General features: G+C 39.7%; 1 protein-coding gene across 1 annotated transcript in view; it reads right to left on the reverse strand.

Moving 5' to 3' along the window:
• Positions 1-24,980, reverse strand: part of CDS1 (CDP-diacylglycerol synthase 1) — a 68,441-nt gene that overhangs the window by 29,095 nt on the left and 14,366 nt on the right. The window contains exons 2-5 of the mRNA XM_024764211.1: positions 14,907-15,034; positions 9,039-9,135; positions 4,275-4,372; positions 1,673-1,812 (exon numbers count right to left, since the gene is read on the reverse strand). Coding sequence (XP_024619979.1) covers positions 1,673-1,812; positions 4,275-4,372; positions 9,039-9,135; positions 14,907-15,034 — 463 coding nt within the window. The remainder of the gene's footprint in view (positions 1-1,672; positions 1,813-4,274; positions 4,373-9,038; positions 9,136-14,906; positions 15,035-24,980) is intronic.

Genomic DNA, 24,980 nt, shown 5'->3' on the forward strand with positions numbered 1-24,980 from the left:
ATTGTTATTACAGACACTTTTCTTGCTAATAAGTCTTGCCTGTAAAAATATAGACTAAGAAGGTACAGTATGCTTCTCTCCTGTAATAGTAAAGAATCCATCCCAGAATTTACCTTACATTTAACAAAATGAATCAAACGTGTTTGTTTGATAAGAGAAACTATGCAATATTTCTTCTACCATGAAAAAAAATGTCACAGATGAGGTTTAATGAACGTAAAATCAGAGTCAAGCATATTATTCTCCAAAATTTTAGCTGTTAGCAGTCATAATTAATCTCTCTAATAATCATGATTCTTCTAAACTGATTAGAATTTAAAATGAAATAGCTACCTTAGAATGAATAACTTCTTTTGCCCTTGAAAGAACAAAAATACTTTTCAATATCTATTTCCAAGAATGAAGACATCTACATTCAATATCTATTTCCAAGAATGTATGTTAGACATATCATTTATAATTTTAAAAAATTAAGTAATAGACTGAGAAAACTGGACTTAACAAAAAACCTGAATGTAAAACAGGCAATTTCTTTGGAAAATGTAGGTTCCCCTGCCCCAAAAATGATTCTCTGAAAATTACCATTATCATTTCAGATTGTATTTCATTCTCTGGCTTCCTAGAATCAGAAATAAAATAGAGACCAAGATCTGCAGGGATGTTTATTAAAATTGAACACCATGAAAAAGATCATAATTACTGAATATAAATGACATACTTTTAAAGGACTGGACATTCTTCCCCACATATTCTGTATATTTTTTGTTTAATGAGAAATGGAAGTCATCCATATTGTATTCAGTTTCCAGAATTGTATTAACTGGAGAAGAATTTATTTATGAGAAACTCCTAAGAGCTAAAACAGTAACTATTAAAAGCTAAAGTGAAAACTCACAAATAAATTTCATTTCCTCCTTTAAAAGTGGAAATAATGATAATGATAAATACTTAAATAGTACCAGGTACTGTTCTAAGTGCTTGACAAAGAAACTGAGGCACAGGTAAACTAATTAAATTTCCCAAAGTTTATTCAGCTAGTAAAGGGTGGAACCAGGATTCATACTGGCAATCTGGTTTTTAAACGGTACATATCTAAATCAATTTCTTAGAAATTTCTTTTATGATTGGTAAACTTTAATGGAAAACAAATCTATTAATTCTAATATTATCCTAACTATCTGATTCTTAATCTAAAATCATAAAAACATGTGGCATAGCCTACTGTAAACAAATATGTATATTTTATATATATATATATATATAAATGAATATATAATAAACCATGTCAGGAAAACTAAGTACCCCGAATAATTCTATATGAAAACTCTATTTCCTAGGAACAAATAAAGCAATACATATGTGAAAGTTTCTTTATAAATTATACTTGGTAAATAACCCATATATTTAAAAGTGCCTTTACTATAATTTGTGAAGAAAATTTTCAAATATATGGAGTGACTATTAAGCAAGTACTTTTTTTTAAACCACCATTAGGGAGTGACTACTGCTTAAGACTGTGATGAAAGAAATAGCTTTATATATGAGACTTTTTACAAAGAGAAGCTGGATTAAAATGTAACAAATAAAGGATGTTATAAATTTAAATAACAAATAAAAATAAGCATGTAACATATATTGGCTACATATCAATAAAGACTTTTCCTTAACTTACCTGCCAGATAGAGGGCAAATGATATAAATCTGTGGTAGCGAATGAGGAACTGAAGTTGCTCTTCTCTTTGAACAAATGTAGCAAAATAATCAGCTACAGTCTCTCCATAGAAAAAGTAGTTTACACACAGTAGAAAGTACCTATAATTTTAAAACAATTAGCTTCTTTAGATTTGAATTCTTTTCCCCCTCAAACTCAACAAAACTATTTTCTACAGTTTGATGATGACAAAAAGTTCAGAACCAAGTTGAGAAGACCAGTTCATGATATATTCCACCAAAATGCTTTTTTTCCTGTTTTAAACTTAATTTCAAACTTATCAGTCAATAAAAATTTACTGAATAGTTCATGCCTTTATTTAGCTCAATATCTAAATACCAGAAACAGATAATTAGGAAACATTGTAGAAAATACTAGACATACACTCACTCTCATACACTCTCAGACACACACACACACACACACACACACACACACACACACACACACAGCATTAAGTTTATAATGAAAATTCACTCCCAGCTACTCACAGGTCTAATGCTTTGTAAAGATCCTAAGCCAAATTCCCACCTGCCCTAGGGAAGATCAACAGGAAAAGAAGGTAGAGGTAATTTGACCTCTAACCTCACCCTCCTGCCCTGCACATACTGGGGTCTTGCCCCCTCTTCTCAATGCTCTAGATGCACTCTAGTTGAGCAGTGACTCAAAAAGGGTAGCTGTGGGGAACGGAGCTAGCAGCGGGTAAAAATCTCTGGGAAAAACTTTAAAAACTTGATAAATGGCCTATCCCTTCTCCCAGTTCTGGTATATCTTTGTCCCCGGGGAGAAGTTGAACCCATGAGATTTTGCTGATGGGAGCATGTGTGAGCCAGAAAAAAAGGCTGAGAAACACTGCCTTAGGGTTCCTCCCAGACTCCTCCTTAGAAGGGCAGAGTCCTAGGCAGCCAGGAGGGCAGTAGAAGATGAAAGGGGTGGTTTCCCTCTGGTTCTCATGAATGGAATTATACCCCACTGTTCCCAAAGGGAAGTATTTTAATTTTTATCAGCTGTATTGCCATTTTTCTCTCTCCTACAATGGAAACTGTCTGTGTCGCCTCTGTAAGGCTGTCAAAGCCTACTCCAGCCACCAATCCAACTTTCTGGCCACTACTTCCTAATAAATATACACCTTCTGCTCAGGAGGGCCAGGAAGATCTCACCATCTGTGGCACATGCCTCTTCTGTCCCACATCTGAAACCTGATGGGTGCTGCTTCCCCAACCCAGAACACTCTTCTCTAGCCAAAGCCTGTCTTTATTTCAAGTAACAGTTTCTCTCTCACCTTCTCCAAGAAGCCTCTACAATCATTGGAGCCCATCTTGACCTACCTTTTTCTTCCCCCTACACTTAAAATCAATCCTGCACGGTTTAGCTTTTAATTACTCTCCGACTACTTAATCTACCTAACACTCCCTGTACACATTGCCACTCATGAAGAAACTTTCCAGAAGGAAAAATTAAGTGTTAACAAAACGAAGAAACTGTTTTCGACTACTGTAAACCCAAAAAGTGATACGTTTGTTATAATAAGACACTGGCCCCTCTGGCTGATACTAATCAAACAACTATATTCAAAGACATGGCCTGTTAGGTTAATTATGAACTATCATATTATCATGTTTCATGGTCAAGGTCCTGATAACTAAGAAACCTAGAAAGTTTTAAAAATATATAAAGCTTTGAACATTAAAATTATTTGGTGATTTTTATTTACTAATTTTACATGCATCTGTACATATACAATATTTCAGAGGCTGGTAACTGCCCTGAAATATTTAACAGGGTGCCTTACGCACTGACTCCAGAGTCTTCCTCATCCCTCTGACTACCCTCCTTGTTGCATGTCACAGGGCCCAGGGCCTGGAGGAGACCAAACCAGAAGCAGCAAAGGTGAGGTCATCCCTCCTCTCACTGCCCTGCCCCCCACCCCCCACCGGCATCCTGGGGCCTATGGGGGCTTTGGAGAAGGTGGGCCAGCCTGCAGGGGTGGATGGGAGGGGAGGGAGACAGACATTCAGCTTCGGCTTTCCCGTCCTGAATAAACCACTGATCACTCAAAAAAAAAAAAAAAGACCAAAAAAGACAAAACAAAACAAAAAAACCCCAAACTATTTTCATATCTCATCTTCAAGTCCTTGTAGAAATATCAAATTTTGTGTGTGGTCTCATATCAACTGAGGGGAAATAAGGCAAAAGATTACACATATTCATAACATTTTACAAAATGAAACTTTCTGTTAAAATTGTAATTATAAAGGATATAAAAATGTGTCGAATATAATGCTGAGGTTTTTAAAAAGAGCACAAGAATAGTGTTTATATTCAATTTAAATCAGGTATCTCTACAAAGAGTGAAAGATGAGACATGAAAATAGTTGTGTTGAAATGGGAGCGTTAAAGGTAATTTCCTTCTTTCAAAATTCAATTTCATTCTTTTAATTTATATTTCTTTAAAATCAATCTATAAGGTCAACCATGTAGATACTGATTGATCAGGATGCTTCCTTACAAACTTCAGAAAAGAATCAGATTTTCATATCTGAAACAGTTTTAAGTCACTTACCAGCTTAGTGTTCTAAACCAAGGTAGGTCATAAGAACGATAGACTCTGTAACCTATAGTGATAATTTCATGGAAGCATTTCACTTGGATGCCTAGAACCTGAAACCAAGAGAAAACATTAACATACATTTCTCAATATTTACATTTATGGTGAGTTATTTAATAAGTAGCTTGTTGTCACATGTATTTTAAAAATCTTCAGCCTACCCACTTTTAGTTAGTCTAAATATCAGCAGCAAAAATTCAATATTCAAATTCTCTATAATCAAGTGATATCCCAAAGAGGCAAGCAAAACAATGTTTTATTCAAAAAGTTTGAGAGATCCTTCCCGGGGTAGGAGGTGGCATTGTAGTTTAGAGTTTGAGGGGTATAGTCTGATTGGGATCACAGCTGACTAGGCTTTATCCCTAATTACTGCTTCATTTCTTGTGGTTGTCCATCTCAAGATGGATGCTCTTTCTGTCCATTTGTTTCTTGAGTTATCCTAGGAAAATGATCATAAGTGAAAGTTTGCTTGTATATATTTTTAATCGTACAACCTGGTATTCTTGCCAAGGATAAAGATACTATCGGGACAAATGGCTAAAATATCTTTACCCAGTCACCCAGGGGTTTGGACATGAGCTTTTCATTCTTCCCTCCATGCCAACTCTCCCACAGCCAGCTACACACATCTCTGATCAACCCAAGCAGTGCTTCCTTGACAAATTATAAGCAGCCTTCTACATCTGCAGCCCCACTGGCCAGTCGAGTGAGTCCATGCGGTTCTGTCTGAATAGTGTCCAATACACATGCCTAGTAAATGGGTTTATATTCAAGAATCCCTTTTTGATGGTCTATGTAGCTGTCCTTCAAACTGCTAAATCCACCAATCTGGGTAAAGGTAATTTCTGAGACTGTAGCATCATATCCAGTGTTTGGCTTAAGACAATTCCAAGACTCAAAGAGCAAATGGCAAGCTGAACACTCATCACCGTAAACTAACAGCTTTGTGAATATAGCAGACTTTTTCAACCTCTAGAGAATATACCCAAGGGCTTGTTTTTGTACAACCCTGGAGTTAAGAATGGATTTTATATATATATATATATAGAATGAAGGAGAGTTAAAAATAAAAAACAAAGATTATATGACAGACACATATGTGACTCCTTAAAGCCTAAAATACAACAATCTGGTCCTTTACAGAAAGAGCTAACCAAAGTCTGCCAAAGAATATACTTTGGGATTTCTTTTTGAGATCGCCACAAACCAGCTTTCCCAATCCTACTGCCCAGGATATTCTTAAGCTATTTTTCCCCACTATACCTAGTACATGTCCAATGACATACTTAAAAGAAGTAGTTATGTCCCCTCAGCCATACAGTAAGAAAATATTATGCCAAACTATTACAAATAGTTCTTTTAAGAAAAACTCGTAAATGTGTTATATTATAAACACAAGAGGAAATTTAAATACTGTCCTTCAAATAGCTTTTGTGTATAACATCAAGTCATTTTTTTAACAATAATAATCCGAGAATGGGGACAATGCTAGATGTTAAGATAAAATGGCAAAGTCATGCTATTTATAGAACCAAGGGCTTTTAGAATATCAAATGAACTGATGCTACTTCTATGAATACATTTGTTCAAGAGCAACCATTAGCACTATATATGGTGTTTCACTGAAAGAAGAAAAAAAGAATTTTTAATATCACACACATCCATGTATATGGTTGTCACTTATAGCTTACCAGCTACATGGAAACAGCCACATGGATATAAGCACAGGCAGACAAAAAACCTGTGGTAAGGGTGGGGATGGGCCCAGTTGGGGTGAAGGAGAAGGATGTACAGAGTCATGTACATAGGAGAGGAGGAGGATGTTAAGGGAACTATAAGTAGTCCAGAGCTGCTGGAACACAAAGCTGGGGTGAGAAGTAGAGAGAGATGAGTCTGGTCACAGCACCACAGGAAACAGCAGGAAAGGCTGCACAAAGGAGTTGGTGCTGATCATGAAAGGACGTGATCAGACATGAATGTCTGGGGATAACAGAGGTAGAAAGAACTGACTGGAGAAGCAGCAAGAGAAGAGACAGTAAGGCAGGCAAGATACCACCATCCACATGAGTATGGATAAGTGCCAGAAGAGGGTGGAGTATAAGGAATGGGAGACATCAAGGAGGTAGAACTGACTGGATTTGTTGCTTGAGGAAACTGGGGAGCTAAGGGAGAGAGGGAAATGCAGGACAACACCAGGGAAGGCTTGGAAAAGTAGATAGAGTTATGCAGAATGGCTGGCGATAGAACAGAAGTTCAGATTTAGATATGTTGAGCTGGAACTATGTGTTATCCAAATAAAAGTGCCTATTTTCACTCTGGGAATCTATTTGAAGAAAATAATCCTGCATATGAAAAAGTTTTATATTCTAATATGTTTAGGATAATGTTATTCACAATAAATAAAAACCAGACTATAACCTGAATGTCTAAAAATAACACGCTGCTCTAAATAACTTATGATGTACTACATTTCATTGAGTAGATGAAGGTATTAAAGCTGATGGCTATAAAGACCGTGGAGCAACACAAAACATTCAATATTTAGTTTAAAAAGGATACAAAATTTTAGTCACACTATAATTACAATCATGGTTTTTAAAAGGAAAAAAAAAGATGAAAGGAAATACATCAAATGGCAGTATTAATTGAGTTGTGGTGGTTGATGATAGGGTTGGGGTGATTTTTTTTTTAATTATCTCTTTTCCAAAGTAATTTCAATATACTTTTATAACTCTCACAATGGGAAAAAAACGAATGCACTATTTAAAAATAAGTTAAATAATGTGAATTAAAACAGCTATTATAGGAGTTCCAGGAAGGGGTGGGGGAACCTCTTATATCTTTGATATGTTCACATCTACCTTTAAATCAAAATATGCTTTAGCAACTCCATCACTTAGAAAGCGTGATTCCAAACTGTGACTGCAACAATTAAAGCACTATAAATAGAAGGTTGGAGGAAAAAAACTCCTTTTATTTTAAGGAATATGAGTTCCATCTTAAAATAGTAACTATCATTTGCTAGAAGTAAGTTTTTAATAAAACTCTCTTGAATTCGTCATTTTTGAGTGCTGATATTATAAGGCAAATGCAAGCTAGGTACAAAATGTACTTCTCAAAATATAAATGACCTAGTCAGGGTTGTGAATGTAAATAATACCTTAAAACACATAAAGGTAGTATCAATTGAGTACCAAGTGTGTGTATATCCATTCATGTTCCCTTAACATAAACATCATAAATACAACTGCGATGGATGAAGACAAATAATAAAAAGGAGGGACACTGTACATATCCCTGAGAGCAGGCTCTCGCTGTTCACTGCTAAACCATGTTCAGCACCCAGGAAATGCGTGATGTTTGTCATGAATGTATTTCTACTTCTTACTTCTATCACTTTGGGCTTCAAGTGTTTCATACTTCTTTAGATATAAAGGCTTTTATACACAGGGAATCCTTTGCTGTGAAAATCCTTCCTCCAGGGGCTCCCCTGGTGGCGCAGTGGTTGAGAGTCCGCCTGCCAATGCAGGGGACATGGGTTCGTGCCCCGGTCCAGGAGGATCCCACATGCCGCGGAGGGGCTGGGCCCGTGAGCCATGGCCGCTGAGCCTGCGCATCCGGAGCCTGTGCTCCGCAACGGGAAAGGCCACAACAGTGAGAGGCCCGTGAACCGCAAAAAAAAAATCCTTCCTCCAAGGTCTCCCCTTCACCCCAGTGAATCCTACTCAACTTTCAAGACCGCAGTACAGATGCTGGGCACTGGATAAAGTCTGGAAAGTCTCCTGGCTCCCCCCTTTGCTCTCATAGCATCCAATTCTTGTTTTCAAATGCTTACTGCAGTTTATGATTACATATCTGATCAGTTCTTTAATATGTAGACAGTAAGCTCCATGAGGGCAGACACAGGTGCATTTTTCTCAGCATGACTGCATCATTCCCCAGCACTGCCTGGCATGTAGCAGGCATCCTGAAGCATGTGTTAAATGAAATGAATTAAAAAGCTGAAAAAATGTGTCTGACTTCATAACTTGTTGGGCTTCCCATATACAACAAAATCCAACTCCCAGAATGGCTTTTGCTTGCCTCTCTAGTCTCATCCCTAGACACTCTCCACATGTATAACTCACAAACCCCCCAACGGACCACAATCTCTCCTTACTACACCCCTGCCCCTGATATCCCCAACTTGGAATGCCCTCCCCCATCCAGTGCTTCTTTATGACTCAGCTTTCGCATCACCTCCTCTGGAAGTCTTCCCTCATCTCTCTCTCACACTGGATGAGGTCATTTTTTTGCTATGCTCTTCCAACAAGATCTATCATGGGGTTTATTCCACTCATTTACTACACCATTTATTCATATGGTTACTTACATGTCTCTGCCATTAGAATGAGTCCCCTGAAGTCAGGGATCTAGCTAACAGTCATATACGTTGAAGTCGTGTGTGGTGTGTGTGTTTCTGTTCTACCTAATGCTTGGTGCAATGCCTGACACAAAGTTGTGTATCTACTGAATATCACGTATACTTGATACACACTGAATGGCCAATTTGCAAATGGAAAAGATTAGTCCAGGTCATTTCATGAACCAGAAGATGCTTAAAGGAACTAAATTTGCTGCTGTCAAGTCTCAAACCACCTTCTTTTTCATGACATGCTCAAATTTACTTCAATATCAGTGCTGAAAAACAAAGCAAGAGACACTTGGGCAAACACTTACAAGAAGCATCAGCATAAAGGATCCCATATAGATGATCAGGAAAAACAATGAAATCATAGTTAGAGTAAGAATTCCACGAATCCACCAGTTTTTCCACCTAAAAAGGAAATATTTGTAGAGTTAGCATTAACGTGTTCTTAAATTTCTGTGTGTTGTTACAGTAATGAGTTGCCAGACTTACAGGTTTCCCTTAACTATATTTTAGGAATCCCCTATACTTTACCTTATACAATAACAACAACGCAAACCAAACAAACAAACCAATAGCATTCGCTCACTCACTGAGAGCTAAAGGAAATGTAAAAATCCTGTTAGCCGAAGAAAAGAACTAGTTTTTGCTCCATGTGAACAGGATGAATCGCGAGGCTGGGAGGTGAGGTGGCCAACGCAGGTGTGCGCACGTGTCCGCCCAGGGCCACTCAGGTGGGAAGGAGGGGCCAGGTGCACAGCCCTCCCAAAGGGTGTCTGTCCTTCCATGTGGTGGCTAAAAAGAGTATGGATTTTAAGGTGGTGTAGAACAGAGAGCACGGCCTTGCAGTGAGAAAAAGTAAAGAAAGGAAAATGCGGAACTGAAACTGGAAAGCACCGCGATTTCAAGGAAATGAGGAAGGTGTGGGGAGGTCTGTCATTGAGGGCAAGGCCAGACTGAAGGTCAGTTCTTTCTGTTGCTCAGCGTGTGCTGCCTGCTTTCCTGTGGGGACAGAGCCTTTCATAGAAAAGTATTCTCTTCTCCTTGGGCCTCTGCTGGTGCTTAGAGCACAGCTTCCCTGAGGCACACCTGGCTGGTCCCCGGTAGACTGAGAATGCCACACAAGACCTAAATTGACCTCCTCGACCCTCTGCTGTCAGTAAGAGCCTGGGGAGCCCATTTGCCTGCCCTCCATCACCACAGGAGCCTCACACTTCACCCCCAGTGTACCTTACAAATATTTTCACTCTTTATGTGGCTACGTCATAAGAAATGTCAGCAGCCACTGTATGAAACACCTCAGATCGTTCTAACAACACCTATAGAAGCATGATGTTTTCTCAATCTAAAACTGCTGCCCTCTGAGTTTATTCATTCTACACTCATTTTACATTACACTCACAGTAAAGTTTTTAAATAATTTTCTGATTTCTATTAATTCAAATGCTAACATTTAAATTATATCACAAGAGATTTTGACCCAACGTATAGTAACATATATGCACTGTATTCTAAGCACAAGCCCTCGTTCTCCTCTCTGTAACAGAAATATTAGCTGATTTCATCCATTTATCAAATACTGATTACACTCCCTGCTTTCAATCACTCTCCTATATAGCCTAGATACCCCTAACTACTCTTTCTCAAATATCCCTTTGATCATGTCCACACAAGACCTAAAATGCCAACAGTAAGTCCAAACTCTTTTATATAGTTTCCAAGGTTTTTCACAAGGTGGTCAAATTGTACTTACCCAATTTTATTTCCCTCTACTGTTTAGTTAAGTATGTAGACTCATACATTTTTCATGAGACTGTAAGCTTTGGGGCTGAACTGAAATGAATGCAGAATCAAAAATGCTACAGCTGAAAGGTTCTATTTGACTTAATAGAACGAACTCTTTGAGGATGAATGAATGGATTAGGAAACTGGGCTAGGTCGCACAGCTAGTCAGAGGTAAATAAAAGACCATAAGCCAGTCTCCTGATAATAATCCTGTCTTCCTTGCACGAACCTCAGAAATGTACTTAGCCCTCCTTCATAACTGATTCTCAGACTCAGAATTACTGAGAACCTCTTCTAGAGAAGAGGACACTACCCAAGTGTCAGAAATCAGACCTTGGTGGGAGTTGAAAGGGCCAAGTGTACCTCTAATGTTAAAGGAGTGGCTCTGACCAGCAGAGAATGGTAGCTTCTGAGAACCAGAGATTTAAACAAATACCTACTCTCTTTTATTATACAGATGTTACTCCAGGCAGAAAAATTCCCCTCCCCAACAAGACTTAATTGCCTTATTTTAATTTAAATGACTCCCCAAATCTCCCAAGAATACCTAACACAAAGTTAAGCACATAAAAGCACATACTTAAACTTAATATATATATCCATTGATACAGTAACCCAAAGTTATCTCTTAGGGGAGAAGCACTGAGTTCAAAACAGAGCATTGATATGCAAAAGAATATGTACCATTGTAACTAAAATCCAGAGGAAAGTCTGGTTCCGAATTCAAAATTCTTGATTTCCTTTACCATGCCACCATGATCACATTAGAGTAAGCCTTAATTTTGAGTCCAAGTCATCACCTCACAGATTGTTTTAGGTAAAGGAACTCAGAATCAGTAGAGAAATCCATTCAAGTCTCATGTTTCCAGGACCTATATGAGCTAGAAATAAAATTTCTAAAAAGTATATAATTAATCAGCATCCTTTAAAGTGATTATCTAAAGTGGTTACACATTTATTGCTCAAATCAGTTATGTGATGCACAATGTCTTACTGTTACTACAACTCTTAAGGGGTTTTTATTTCAAAAGTAATAAAAATTTGGGCTTCCCTGGTGGCACAGTGGTTGAGAGTCCGCCTGCCGATTCAGGGGACACGGGTTCGTGCCCTGGTCCAGGAAGATCCCACATGCCGCGGAGAAGCTGGGCCCGTGAGCCCTGGCCGCTGAGCCTGCATGTCCGGAGCCTGTGCTCCACGACAGGAGAGGCCACAACAGTGAGAGGCCCGCGTACCGCAAAAAAAAAAAAGTAATAAAAATTTATTGGCTTTTTTTTTTTTTTGGCCATGCCACACAGCATGTGGGATCCTAGTTCCTCGACCAGGGATCGAACCCATGCCCCTTGCAGTGGAAACGCGGAGTTTTAACCACTGGACCGCTGGGGAAGTCCCAAAAGTAATAAAATTTTAAAAAAAATTTTCCTAGTGGTACAAGCATAATGAGAAAGACCTAGGTTGGCAAGGCAGTTCACCTGAGCCAAGAATTAGGGCACAGAAGCACTCTTCAAGAACAAACAAGAACTTGGTGGGCCATCTAGCAAAGAGCAGGGGTTTTGAGAAAGTCTATCTACCAGCCTTAGAAGGAAGTTAATGGGATGTGTGCAGGTTCCCAGGGCCAAAGAAGATGGCATTATAGAGTACAAGAGCACCAGCAAGACTATGCCTGGGTATTTCCACGGTTTCTCAACCTTCACTAGTAACATTTGAGCCAGATCATTCTTTGTTGTGAAGAGTTGTTCTGTGTACTGTAGGATCTTCCCTGGCCTCTACCTACTAAGTGCCAGCAGCACCACCTCTTTTTTTTTTTTTTGCAGTATGCGGGGCTCTCACTGCTGTGGCCTCTCCCGTTGCGGAGCACAGGCTCCGGACGCACAGGCTCAGCGGCCATGGCTCATGGGTCCAGCCGCTCCACGGCATGTGGGATCTTCCCAGACCAGGGCACAAACCCGTGCCCCCTGCATCGGCAGGCGGACTCTCAACCACTGCGCTACCAGGGAAGCCCCAGCAGCACCATCTCTTATGGTGACAACCTAAAATGCCTCCAGACACTGCCAAATGTTCACTGGTTGGGGGAAGGTACAAAATCCAAGGCACTGCCCCTTCCAGAGAGAACTACTAAGTTAGACTCATTGCTGAAGAAGCTCTTTACTAAAGGAGAGAGCCAGACTTCACTGGCTAATGAATATTCATTTCCACAGACCCATACACGGGTCAAGAAACAGACTGGGACAACTGCCAAGTGACTGAAGACCTTTCACGCTCTTTCCAATTTCAATGGCTTATGCTCTTTTTGGCATTATATATTAGAGCCTTAAAAAATGAACATAAATTTTGACCAAGGAATTTCACTTTTAAAGTTTTATACTAAGAAAATAATTATTGATTCTAAATAAAAGTTAGCTATAAAGAAATATATTTAAAGCAGAGTTGGTTTTGTGAAAATTTAGAAATTGGCTAAATGTCTAGCAATTGCTGTTAAAGTTAAGTAAGTTGAACTATAGCTCTACAAAGAAATATATCATACAGTCATTAAAATATTTACACATATTTCAGGATGTTGTTCCTAATACCATGGAATGAAAATGAAAATAACAAGGCAGAAAACAGTACAGTGCTATTTTTACATTACACACACAGGCACACACATGCACACAATGTAAAAAACAAAAAAGTTTCAAAGATAAACATCACAGTATTTTAAATATTAATGTCTTGGTAGGAGGATGATAGGGTTTTCTTCGACAAACCATGTACATTCCTTATATAATTAGTATTTTTAATCCTATGCATCTACAATTTCTAAATCTTTGTAAGGCAGACTATTTGGGGTATTAAAAAGAGGCTAAAATGTAGATTTTAAAACATTTATTTAATCTTTACAGAGAAGTTTCTCGAAAAGATTGAAACTAGTCATATATTATCTGCTGTTAAAACCAATTCTTTCATAAATAGAGCACAATGCCTAGGTTCAGAATGTGGCTCTATCACTTGCTAGCTACACGACCCTTGATATAAAACATTTCTGTGCTTCAGTTTCTCCATTTATACAGTTACAGGGTTGTTGTGAGAATAAATTAGTCAACACATATAAAGTACTTGGAGCAGCACCTAGCAAATATACATGCTCAATAAATACCAGCTACTACTACTTGCCATTGTTGCTTTATGCCAGGAAAAAAAAAATTATTAAGGAAAATCTTGTTATGAGTGACACAAAGGAATCCAGCATTATTCTTACATAACATCAATATGAAAAAAAATCCAGATCTAAGAAAGACCAGGTGAGATTTTTAAAAAAAGGTACATCTGTGAACTAGGTCATGAAAACAACTGGGAACAAGAACTACTAAAATGATAACCATGCTTTTAATAATGGACAGCAAAAAATTATATATCTATTGGCTAAGAAATATGAAAACTTTGTTTTGAACCAATTTATTCTACTATGGTCATCCTCTAGGAAATTAAAAATCAGAAAAGCTCACATTATATTCACTAGATATGACTAAATCAGTATTTTTCAAACTCCAATCTATGACCCATGGGTAGTAAAATCAATTTAGTAATCCAGCGTATTTTTGTTCAATAACATAGAACAGCTATCAAAAATAAAAGAAATCAGAGAGCATCACACATAGCAATGGCAAGAATTGCTTTATAACATTTTTACAGCAGTTAAAATATACATTTGTGTGTCTCTTGGGGCATGGTGTAAAATGAACCTCTTACTGTGTGTAACAGTATTAAAAACTTGAAAAAAGAGTGTTCTGTACCAATATTTCAGGTTTCATATGTTAATCTGGATATTATATTTATTTTGCTTTTATAAATTTTATAATTCATATTACAAAGAATACAATGAAGGGCAATATAAAATTAGCTGAAATTGGGTGGTTATTAAACATTTAAAAGTATAGCACAAATATAAAATGGTAAAGGGTTGTAGAGTTTTGGACAATGATTTTAAACTCTGTTAAAAGGAAAAAAAATACCTATTTCCATCTGGCATTTGAAAAACAGGGAACAGAGAATATAGAATTTTCTTTTTTAGATGTTCCAATACCAGAAAAGGCAACCTGATTTGGTAAATGGGTCACTGGCTTCAGAAACCTGTCAGACAAGGGCAGAAATGCCAGGTCCACAACTTGCTAGCTCTGTAACCTTCACCAGTTAACCTCTCAGACTTGGTTTTCTCACACTTAACAAGATTTTAAGGATGAACGAAAGGATGTACATCAAGCCTCTAATACTGTGTTCATATATGGTGAAAAAGTGTAAAGCCTCCTCTCATAGCTCTAAAACTCACCAAAAGTGAAATTTATTACATTGGACATGGTCCAGGATAACCTCACAGTTTATTTTGTGTACCCATTAGATTCATCTTCAACCAACCATACCTTGAAGACAAACCAGATAGAGCTTTCTTGAGGATCTCAGGGGTTCTATCTGAGGATGGTGGAATTTCTGGAATATCAGAATCTGTTCTGGAATCCAAATCTCCATATCTGTCATCAATATCTGTTTCCTAAAATTAAAGAAAAAAGAAAATCACTTTGCAAAATAAAAGGAAGAAAAAGCACATGCTTGCCAATGCATTTATTTATTGCTCAGTGTGCCAACTCTCATTTACATAACTTAAAACAAAAAAATAACTATTAACTTACCTTGAATATCCAAGCACTGTTGTACATCCTAGTTAGGAAAGTTTGATTATCTTTGCTAAAGTCTATCAATATAAAGGATTAATTTAAACAAAAGACACAAAAAGAAACTCCTATATTATCTAAATCAGAAATTTTCCACAGAATCAAACATTTATTGTTTTTCTACTTAACAAAGAATATGGTGTTAATGCCAATTAGATTCTGATCAACTGTACATAGTCTCTTTTTTTATTTGATTACAATCAAAGTATCAACAACAAGAGAACTGTCTTACACTGGCATAGCATTTTAGATAGATAGATAGATAGATAGAGAAGCCGAATCCAGCCTCTGTACCCCGACCCTGAGTTAAATCTCAGACAGCTTTGGGTGAAGTAGAAAAGAATAGCTTTATTGCTTTGCCAGGCAAAGGGGGCCACAGTGGGCTAATGCCCTCAAAACCCATGTGTCCCAACTTGGAGAGGGTAGTGAGAAGTTTTATAGTAATGGGGTGTGATCAGTTTGTGGACATTCTTCTGATTGGTTGGTTGATGAGGTAAGTAGAAGTCAGCATCATCAACCTTAAGATTCCAACTGGTCTGGGGTCTACGTGCTTGTGGGAAGCATACCATCATTAATTGTTAACTCTTCCCACCTGGAGGGGGTTTCAGTATCTGCAAAACAGCTCAAGATATTGTTGTGTGTATCCATTGATGGGGAACCAGGACCCTGCCCCAAGGCTGCACTATTGTTTCTCTTGACTGTTTATACCTTGTCTCCCATCCCATACATTCCCTAATTAACAACTGCTTGAATCTGCCCATTGGAACTCAGAGAAGGTCATGGAGGCTGAATGAAGGCTATTTTCTGCAATCAGAGAAATGGGGGGACATAGAAAGTCTTTGTACCCGAGAGCCCCACAGGGCCATGCTCAGTATCAATCCCCCCTTTTCTTTGATATTCCTCAATCTTGAGAACAGATGTTGGACAAGGAAGGGAATAACTGTTTTAGATAGAGACATTAATCATAAACTCAGCAGAGGAACTTGGTTTCAGGGGACTTGGTTTTTTTTTTGTTTTTTTTGTTTTTTTTGGGTTTTTTTTGCGATACGCGGGCCTCTCACTGTTGTGGCCTCTCCCGTTGCGGAGCACAGGCTGCAGACGCGCAGGCTCAGCGGCCATGGCTCACGGGCCTAGCCGCTCCACGGCATGTGGGATCTTCCCGGAACGGGGCACGAACCCGTGTCCTCTGCATCAGCAGGCGGACTCTCAACCACTGCGCCACCAGGGAAGCCCAGGGACTTGGTTTTAATCTCCCTTTTTTAACCTTCCCTGAATCTTTTAGGGAATAGGGTGACAACTGCTCTGGCTAATTCCAGCTGAAATGGGGCATAGTCCTGCCTCAATTTGGGACACCGAGTTGGAAATATTACTGAGTTCCAAGTCCTGGATCTGAGTTTAGTATGATTAAGGTCTCAATCCCCTGGGAATTTAAGCCTGAAACCCAGTCTGGACCTGGCTCTTTAAGGGAGACTTGTAGCCAGGTAGCCAGTTGTCTAATTTTATCTAACTAGGTTTTAACTTCTGATATGGTATTCAGATATATATAACAGGAGCCATTGGCCATTAAATATGTCTCCTCTTTTGTTGTTAATATCTGATCTAAAGCAATTTTATTGTCTAAAAAGTTTAATAGTTACAAGGGGATACCTTGAAACTATAAGGTTGCAGTTACCAGTGGACACTGTTTTGAGATTGGCTGGTGCCATCCCCTAGGTCTGACACAGCTCAGAAAATTCGAGCTCTCAGCAATATAGGAACATGTCTGAAATCACATCCATATGTCTGAACCAATAGCTCCTCCATTTTGACTTCCAATTGCATTTCTCTTCTTAATGGCCAAAGCAGATGTCACCGTTAATGATTTCAGTGCTTTTCTAGATATGAGAAGATGCAAGAATTTGGGCTCATAAAATCTTCTGAAAATATCTAACTATCTAAAGCCCTGTTCTGCCAGTTTTTCTCAGAGCAGAGTGACTCATTCCTGATCTCCACCCTGAATTCCTTTCAGGGGGTGTTGAAGGTCAGTGGCCACAGTGGCCATTGGCCTATTCCTTGCAGAGGCAGATGGCAATTTGCAGTTGGCAGAGCCCCTTCAGGATCATAAACTTGACCATGGTTTGCGGGCATTTCATGACCATTTTGTCCCACGGTGCTAGGAATGCTCATTCCCAGGTCTGGCAAAGATTTTGCTGATAGGCCACTCAATGTGCTATTACTTACTGGACTAGGCCTTACTAGTAACCAAAAGTCTCTGGGCCACCTGTCTTCCTAGTCTCTTATGGTCCAGGAAACTATTCCCTCTTGTTGCTTCTTCCCATATCTAGTTACACTATTACAATCATTGATCTCATATGGAACTATACATCATCATTTTATCAGAGGCTCAGTCACACCTTTGATAATGCAAGAAACAACAATTTTGCAAAACAGGCAATATAAAAAACAATATAGCTAGCAGATTAGTAAGGTCATAATTCAGAATATAAGTTAAGAACTTCCATTAGGTGCAGCCCAGTATATCCCAGGTCTTCTGACTTAGTCTGTTCTGTACCAATCCTTATCTTTAAGGGAAATTATATATTGGCATTATCCATAAGGCACCCAGCCCAGTTTCCTAGTGTTACTAGTCTGGTTATCCCTAGTATGGGTTTAATTGTCCCCAACATAAGTGACCCTTTAAATTTGAATGAACATAACCTGGTGTTAATCTCCTGGTTGTAGATCATGGAGCATCTGATCTTTATCCAAAGACTGATTACAAAGTTAGGCTTCAGAAACAAACTTAGAGTGTTCTTCTGACAATTTAATTAAATTTTGGAACAAGATAACATAACCACAAGGAACTATCTGGGAAGCAAGTCTTGGTAAGCACAGACATTAATTAACAAAACTAGAATTTAATATTCAGTGAAACATAATTTTTTTCTAAAATTGCCCCCATGTTCATCAAGTATAGCCAAGACTAATTTGTTTCTAAAATAAGATTGGTCCATTGACCACATAGGTTCTTCCACATTGACTCTGGTGTAATTCCTCAGAAGAAGTCTCAGACTAAATTTCCAAAAGGCCTCTCAAGGCCAAGAAAGCCATATCAAAGGCCTGCCATCAGATTTTGCCTAGGTGGATTTCTCTCTTTTAGAGGTCCCCAAAATATCAAGATTTCTGCACATGCCAGGAGACAGTTTTTCTCATTCGCCTGATAAGGCTGCTCAGAATCCAAGAGTCTCCAATTTTTGAAGGGAACAGGCAGAGGGAAAAGAAAAATATCTCAAATTTACTCACAGAGGTGTAATTTACCAAATTGTTGCAAATCATAACCAACTTGAGGGGAAGTTTTTTTCCTATATCTGGAAAACACAGATCAAAGCCAGTAACATTTCAGACAAAACCCATAAAAATTATAACCATATTCACCAGTTCATTTAGTAACCAATCCTCTTGTTAACTTTTTATGAAACCATCAAGTTTTCCCTTAGGATTTTTTTTTTTTAATTTCTTACCCAGTTTCCCAGTACAACCTGAGATTTATCAAAATACAAAATAATAACTGTCTACAAATCATAGACTTAAAAAGTCATGGTTAAACATTTGATCACAATGGGATTGACAAAAAGAAATTTAGTTATTGCTGTAACGTGCAACATTTTTAAATAACTAGAATTACGACTGATAACATTTTACAAGGACATACTAGATTTTTAGGAATGCCATGTAATTTAACATACTAATTAAATATTTCTCTCTGAGATGCCTCGGCCTTCTAAAGCATCTTAACGTTAGTTGGAGGTTGAAAGAACTTTTAGAATCTGTCACACAATACTTATTTCATTTAACCAAAGTGAAGAGACTTCAAAAGCAAATATAGATCGCTTAAAGGCAAAGAAACTCAGGAGCTGTCATCAAAAACAGTATTCTAAGAAAACTTTGAAGGGAGAAACCGAATCTGAATCTGGTCTTGCTCTAGCCCACTCCCAACAAAATCCATCTACCTAACTAGATTTAATAATCCAATCTTAGAAAATCCTGACCAGGCACAATTCTAAAAACATGTGCTTTCTTATGGAGAATATCCCAGGGTGGCACCAAATACCTTTAGATTCCTAAATACCTTTAGTCTCCTCTCTGCCAAGGGAAGCCAACATTCACTAATTAATGTTTCAGTATCTTAATATTTTATTTGGAAATGACCTACCTATTCAATAAACTTCCATCATTTAACTTAACTCTAAATTTTTAAGCTACCAAGCAGCTGAAAAGATTATTCTTAAGTACACATTCCTAAAACAATTATTCCTAAAGAGTTTTACCCAAAAGCTCTTATCTCACTTGCATTACTTAACATTGATAACTCTAAAGAAATGTCTATATTAATCAAACCAACAAGCTTAAGCCACCTTCAATAGCAAATATCAGTTCAGTACTGAATAATCCCCAGATCATGTGGTCCCAAAATTTATCTTGGCCATTTTCTACACATTTAGATTGAATTTGTAAGTGCTTGATTTTAAGTGAATTAAATAGAGCTCATTTACAAGTTAACTTTTACATAAAGACAACCAGAAATCTCAGTTTTTCCGCTTGATTTTAAAAAGGCTTCCCCCCTCTGCCCCCCACCTTTTTTTTTTTTTTCTAGAGATAGTCTAGATAAGATAAGTATTCCTGAGGGTCTGGGCACAGTGGTCTCTCGCAGTTTTGTAACAATACCCTGGGGGCGAGGGGCGGTTACAAGATGGAACAGAACTCTGGTTACCCATAACAAGGCTTGTCCCAAAGGGAAAATCCCAACCAGCATCCCGCCACAGGCAAAGCCTGACACAACAGGGAAGGATTCCCTGGTATTTTCTCATGTGATCCCTGTTATTTAGCAATGACATCTCGACCAGTCAATATAAGTACTGACACACATACATACAAACAACAAACACGGTCCCACAAACAAAAGATCAGACAAGGTGTAGCCCAAAGATTCCATTTCCACTCCCAGACTGAGAACTCAAAATGGCTTGCAATGATTGGGTAGAATTTTCCCATCCTGTGCAAGCCTGAGTGGCTTACCCCAAAACAATATCCACAAAAACACAAACAACAGATAAACTACGGCCACACAGACAGAATATCAGAGGAGGTATAGTTTAAAAATTCCACTTCCATTCCCAGAGAAAGGCTTGCAAATAGATTGGGTCAGTTCTTGAAAGAGAACAAACCCAGAGTTGGCTCTCAGGGAGCCCAGAGTGGCTAGCCCAGATGGAGTGGAGAGAATTCCCAGCCTTTCCATTCCTGTGACAAAACAATTCTACCTGAAGAATAGTATAATAATTTAGGCCACCATGCAAAGGCCACCTCTCCTCACTTTTAAGAATATACTTTGGCCAAACAGAATTACAATAGAACCTTATTCTTTTTAGTCATAGATTCATAGTTATAGGTCGACCAATCTGCCAAAATTTTCCCGGGGGGCTATCAGATGGAATACAAGAAGAAGCGCTTCCCATGTTGAGTCGAATTAAACAGCCTCACACACAAAATGGAAAGCAAAACCAGAATCCTCGCCAGCCAAACAGAAGCCACACACACACAAAAAGAAACAAACAGCCCAAGGCTCAAACTGGCTTCCAACTCCCTCTAACCCGGTGGCCTTGGATCTTCCTAATGGAAAAATCCCCAAACGGGAACCAGAGGTTCGCCAAACAGACCAAACCAAGTGGCCTCAGCATGCAAGCTGAGGGGGCTTACCAAAACACTGGCAGAGGTGTCGTAACATCCCAAACGCTACTTTTCTGCTTCCCCAAAACAATTCCTTGGAGTAGGAAGTCCAGGGCAGTGAGGGGGGAGGAAGAGAGGAATGTCCTCAAGGCAGAGATGGCCTTGGCAGCTGCTAGGGTGGTCCCTCTTCTGCCCTACTCCCGCCTTGGAGTTCCAGCTGCCAGGATGGCGGACAGGATAAACTGGGGCTTGGCCTTTCCAGGCAAGAGTCCCAGGCGATCTGGCCTCTAAAGGAATTCTCCAACCTTCCGCTCTCTTGAAAGAGGCTGGCATGGAGAAAACCTCGGAGCGTCCGATCAAGCCAAGGGACCCCCCCACCCCGACCTGGGACTGTCCCTAAGTCAGTCCCATGCTGTGCACCAAAATTGAAGCCAAATCCGGCCTCTGTACCCCGACACCAAGTTAAATCTTGGAGACAGAGTTTTGGGTGAAGTAGAAAAGAATAGCTTTATTGCTTTGCCAGGCAAAGGGGGCCACAGCAGGCTAATGCCCTCAAAACCGTGTGTCCCAACTTGGAGAGGGTAGTGAGAAGTTTTACAGTAATGGGGTGTGATCAGCTTGTGGACATTCTTCTGAGTGGTTGGTTGGCAGTGAGCTAAGTAGGAGTCAGCATCATCAACCTTCAGGTTCCAACTGGTCTGGGGTCTACATGCTTGTGGGAAGCATACCATCATTACTTGTTAGCACTTCCCACCTGGAGGGGATTTCAGTATCTGCAAAACAGCTCAAAGGTATGGTTGTGTGTATCCATTGATGGGGAACCAGGACCTTGCCCCAAGGCTGCACTATTGTGTCTCTTGACTGTTTCTCTCTTGACTCGCATCGCCTCCCTTCCCTAATTAACAACTGCTTGAATCTGCCCACTGGAACTCAGGGAAAGTCATGGAGGCTGAATGAAGGCTATTTCCTGTAATCAAAGAAATGGGGGACTCAGAAAGGCTTAGTGCCCAAGAGCCCCACAGGGCCCTGCTCTGTATCAATCGATAGATAGGTATAGATATGCAGATATATAGATATACACACATATATATATGTATGAATATATATATATATATATATACACACACACACATATATAGTTTTTTTAAGTGTTTAAACTTCCATCATTTTATTAGACCCTCAAGAGACAATCACGGCCAAGACGGTGGAGTACAAAAACCTTGAGCTCACCTCCTTTCATGGGCACACCAACTTTACAACTATTAACAGAACAACTACTGATGATAGTGATAGAATCTACCAGAAAAGATCTTCTACAACTAAAGATCCAAAGAAGGAACCACAGGAGATGGGTAGGAGGGGCAGTGCTGTGGTATAGTCAAGAGCCATACCACTAGGTGGGCAACCCACAAACAGAAGAATAATTACAATTGCAGAGGTTCTCCCCCAGGAGTGAAGGGTCTGAGCCCCACACATTAGGCTCCCCAGCCTGGGGGTTTTACACGGGGAAAACGAGCCCTCAGAACACTTGGCTTTGAAGGCTGGTGGACTTACTTTTGGGAGACCCAGAGGCTGTGGGAAGTAGAAACTCCATTCTTAAAGAGTGCACAGAAAACTTCTCACACTCTGGGACCCAGGACAGAGGCAGTAATTTGAAGGGAGCCTGGATCAGATCCATCTGCTAATGTTGGCAAGTCTCAAGTAGAGGCAGGAGACAACTGCAGTTCGCCCCAGGGAAACAGACACTGGTGGCAGCCATCTTGGGGAGCTCCTTCTACCATGTAGAAGTGTCCATCTAGAATTCTGATGCTGTCGAGTGATGCTGGATGTTGGCAAATGTCCATCTGGAATTCTCCTTCTAGCTTACTAGCCTTGGGACCCCGTCTGCCACCCCACCCCACCCCCACCCACCAGACTACAGGCACCAGTACTGGGATACGTCAAGCCAAGTAAGTAGCTGAGCATGTTACTTGCAGCCCCACCCATCAGAAGGCAGGTTACCTTAAGAACCTCTGAGCCCACAGCCACCCCTGGACACATCCCTGTCCACCAGAGGGCCCAGGACCTGGCCCCATACACCAGTGCCCAGGCACTAGACTCAGAACCCCCATGGCCCTACAGCCAGAGACCCTGGAACCCAGCTCCACACACCAGTGAGCAGGCACTGGCCCCCAAATGCTATGGGTTTAGGCGCTGCCCACCAGTGAGCCACCTCTAGCCTCAGGACAAGCCAGCCACACCCACCAGCAGGACAACACCAGCTCTGAGACACCCCTCAGCCAGTCACTCCAGGATCTGGCCCCACTAACCAGGGGGCTGACACAAGCTTCTGGACACCCTGGGTTCCACACCAGCTATGTCAGGAACCAGTCCCACCCAATAGCAGTCTGACACCAGTTCTGATACCTAGGCGCCACAACCTCCCACCCCAGAATCTGGCTCTGCTCATCAGTGAGCCAGCACTAGCCCTGGGACCCCCTGGGGTTCTGCACCCAGTGACCTTGTGACCCAGCCCTGCCAAACAGCAGCTGGCAGCCTGTGCACATGGCAGGGTCCAGCAACCAATAGGACGAGGGGCCAGCCATGCCAACCAGACCACCCCCATTAGACAGCCCTCCATGAGAGAAGGTGCCATGCAGTCCACATAGGGGGCATGCTTATAGCATATAGCTCTGATGACCAGAGGGGAATGTGCTGATAGGACATCTCCTACAAAGAGCCACTTCTCCAAGGTCAAATGTAACCAGTCTACCAGATACATAGAAATAATAACAGCAAATTAGGCAAAATGAGGCAACAGAGGAACATGTTCCAAATGAAGAAACAAGATAAAACCCTGGAAGAAGGCTAAGTGAAGTGGAGATAGGCAATCTACCCAAGAAAGAGTTCAGGGTAATGATCATAAGACTATCAAAGAACTTGGAAGAAGAATGGATGAGTGAGAAGTTAGAAGTTCATAACAAAGAGTTAGAAGATATAAAGGAGAACCAAAAAGAGATGAAGAACACAATAACTGTAATGAAAAATACACTAGAAGGAATCAACAGTAGATTAAATGATACAAGGGAACAGATCAGTGAACTGGAAGACAGAATAGTGGATATCACTGAAGCTGAACAGAAAAAAGAAAAACAAATAAAAAGAAAAGAGAACAGTTTAAGAGAGCTCCACTTCAACATCAGGCATACTAATATTTGCATCACAGAGGTCCCAGAAGGAGAAGAGAAATAGAAAGGGGCAGAGAACATATTGGCAGACATAATAGCTGAAAAGTTCCCTAACCTGGAATAGGAAGCAAACATACAGGTCCAGGAAGCACAGGGCATCCCATACAGGATCAACCCAAAGAGGAATACACCAAGACACATCATAATTAAAATGGCAAAAATTAAAGATAAAGAGAGAATATTAAAAGCAGCAAGGTAAAAATCAACAAGTTATATAAAAAGGAACTCCCATAAGTTTATCAACTGACTTTTCAGCACAAACTCTGCAGGCCAGAAGGGAGTGGCACGATATACTTAAAGTGTTGAAAGCGGAAAACCTAGCACCAGGAATACTCTACCTGGGAAGGCTTTCATTCAGATTTGATGAAGAGATGAAAAGTTTTGCAGACAAGCAAAAGCTAGAAGAGTTCAACACCACCAAATCATCTTTACAAGAAATGTCACAAGGACTTCTCTAAGAGAAAAAGAAAAGGCCACAACTAGAAACATGAAAACTACAAAGGAAAAATCTCATTGGTAAAGGCAAATATATAGTAAAGGTAGTAAATCAACTACCTACAAAGCTAGTAGGAAGGCTAAAAGACAAAACTAGTAAAATCATCTATGTCTGTAATAAGGAGTTAAGGAATACACAAAACAAAAAGATGTAAAACATAATGTTGAAAACAGTCATTGTAAGGGTTGGCGAGAACAAATGCACAGTTGTTAAAATGTATTTGAAATTAAGAAATCCGCAACTTAAGACAATCATGTATGTATACAGATTGCTATGTATAAACTTGATGATAACTAGAAACCAAAAATCAAAAATAGACACACACACAAAAAAGAGGAA

The sequence above is a fragment of the Neophocaena asiaeorientalis genome, unplaced genomic scaffold (genome assembly GCF_003031525.2).
Source record: "Neophocaena asiaeorientalis asiaeorientalis breed wild unplaced genomic scaffold, Neophocaena_asiaeorientalis_V1.1 scaffold296, whole genome shotgun sequence".
NCBI classification, from domain to species: Eukaryota; Metazoa; Chordata; class Mammalia; order Artiodactyla; family Phocoenidae; genus Neophocaena; species Neophocaena asiaeorientalis.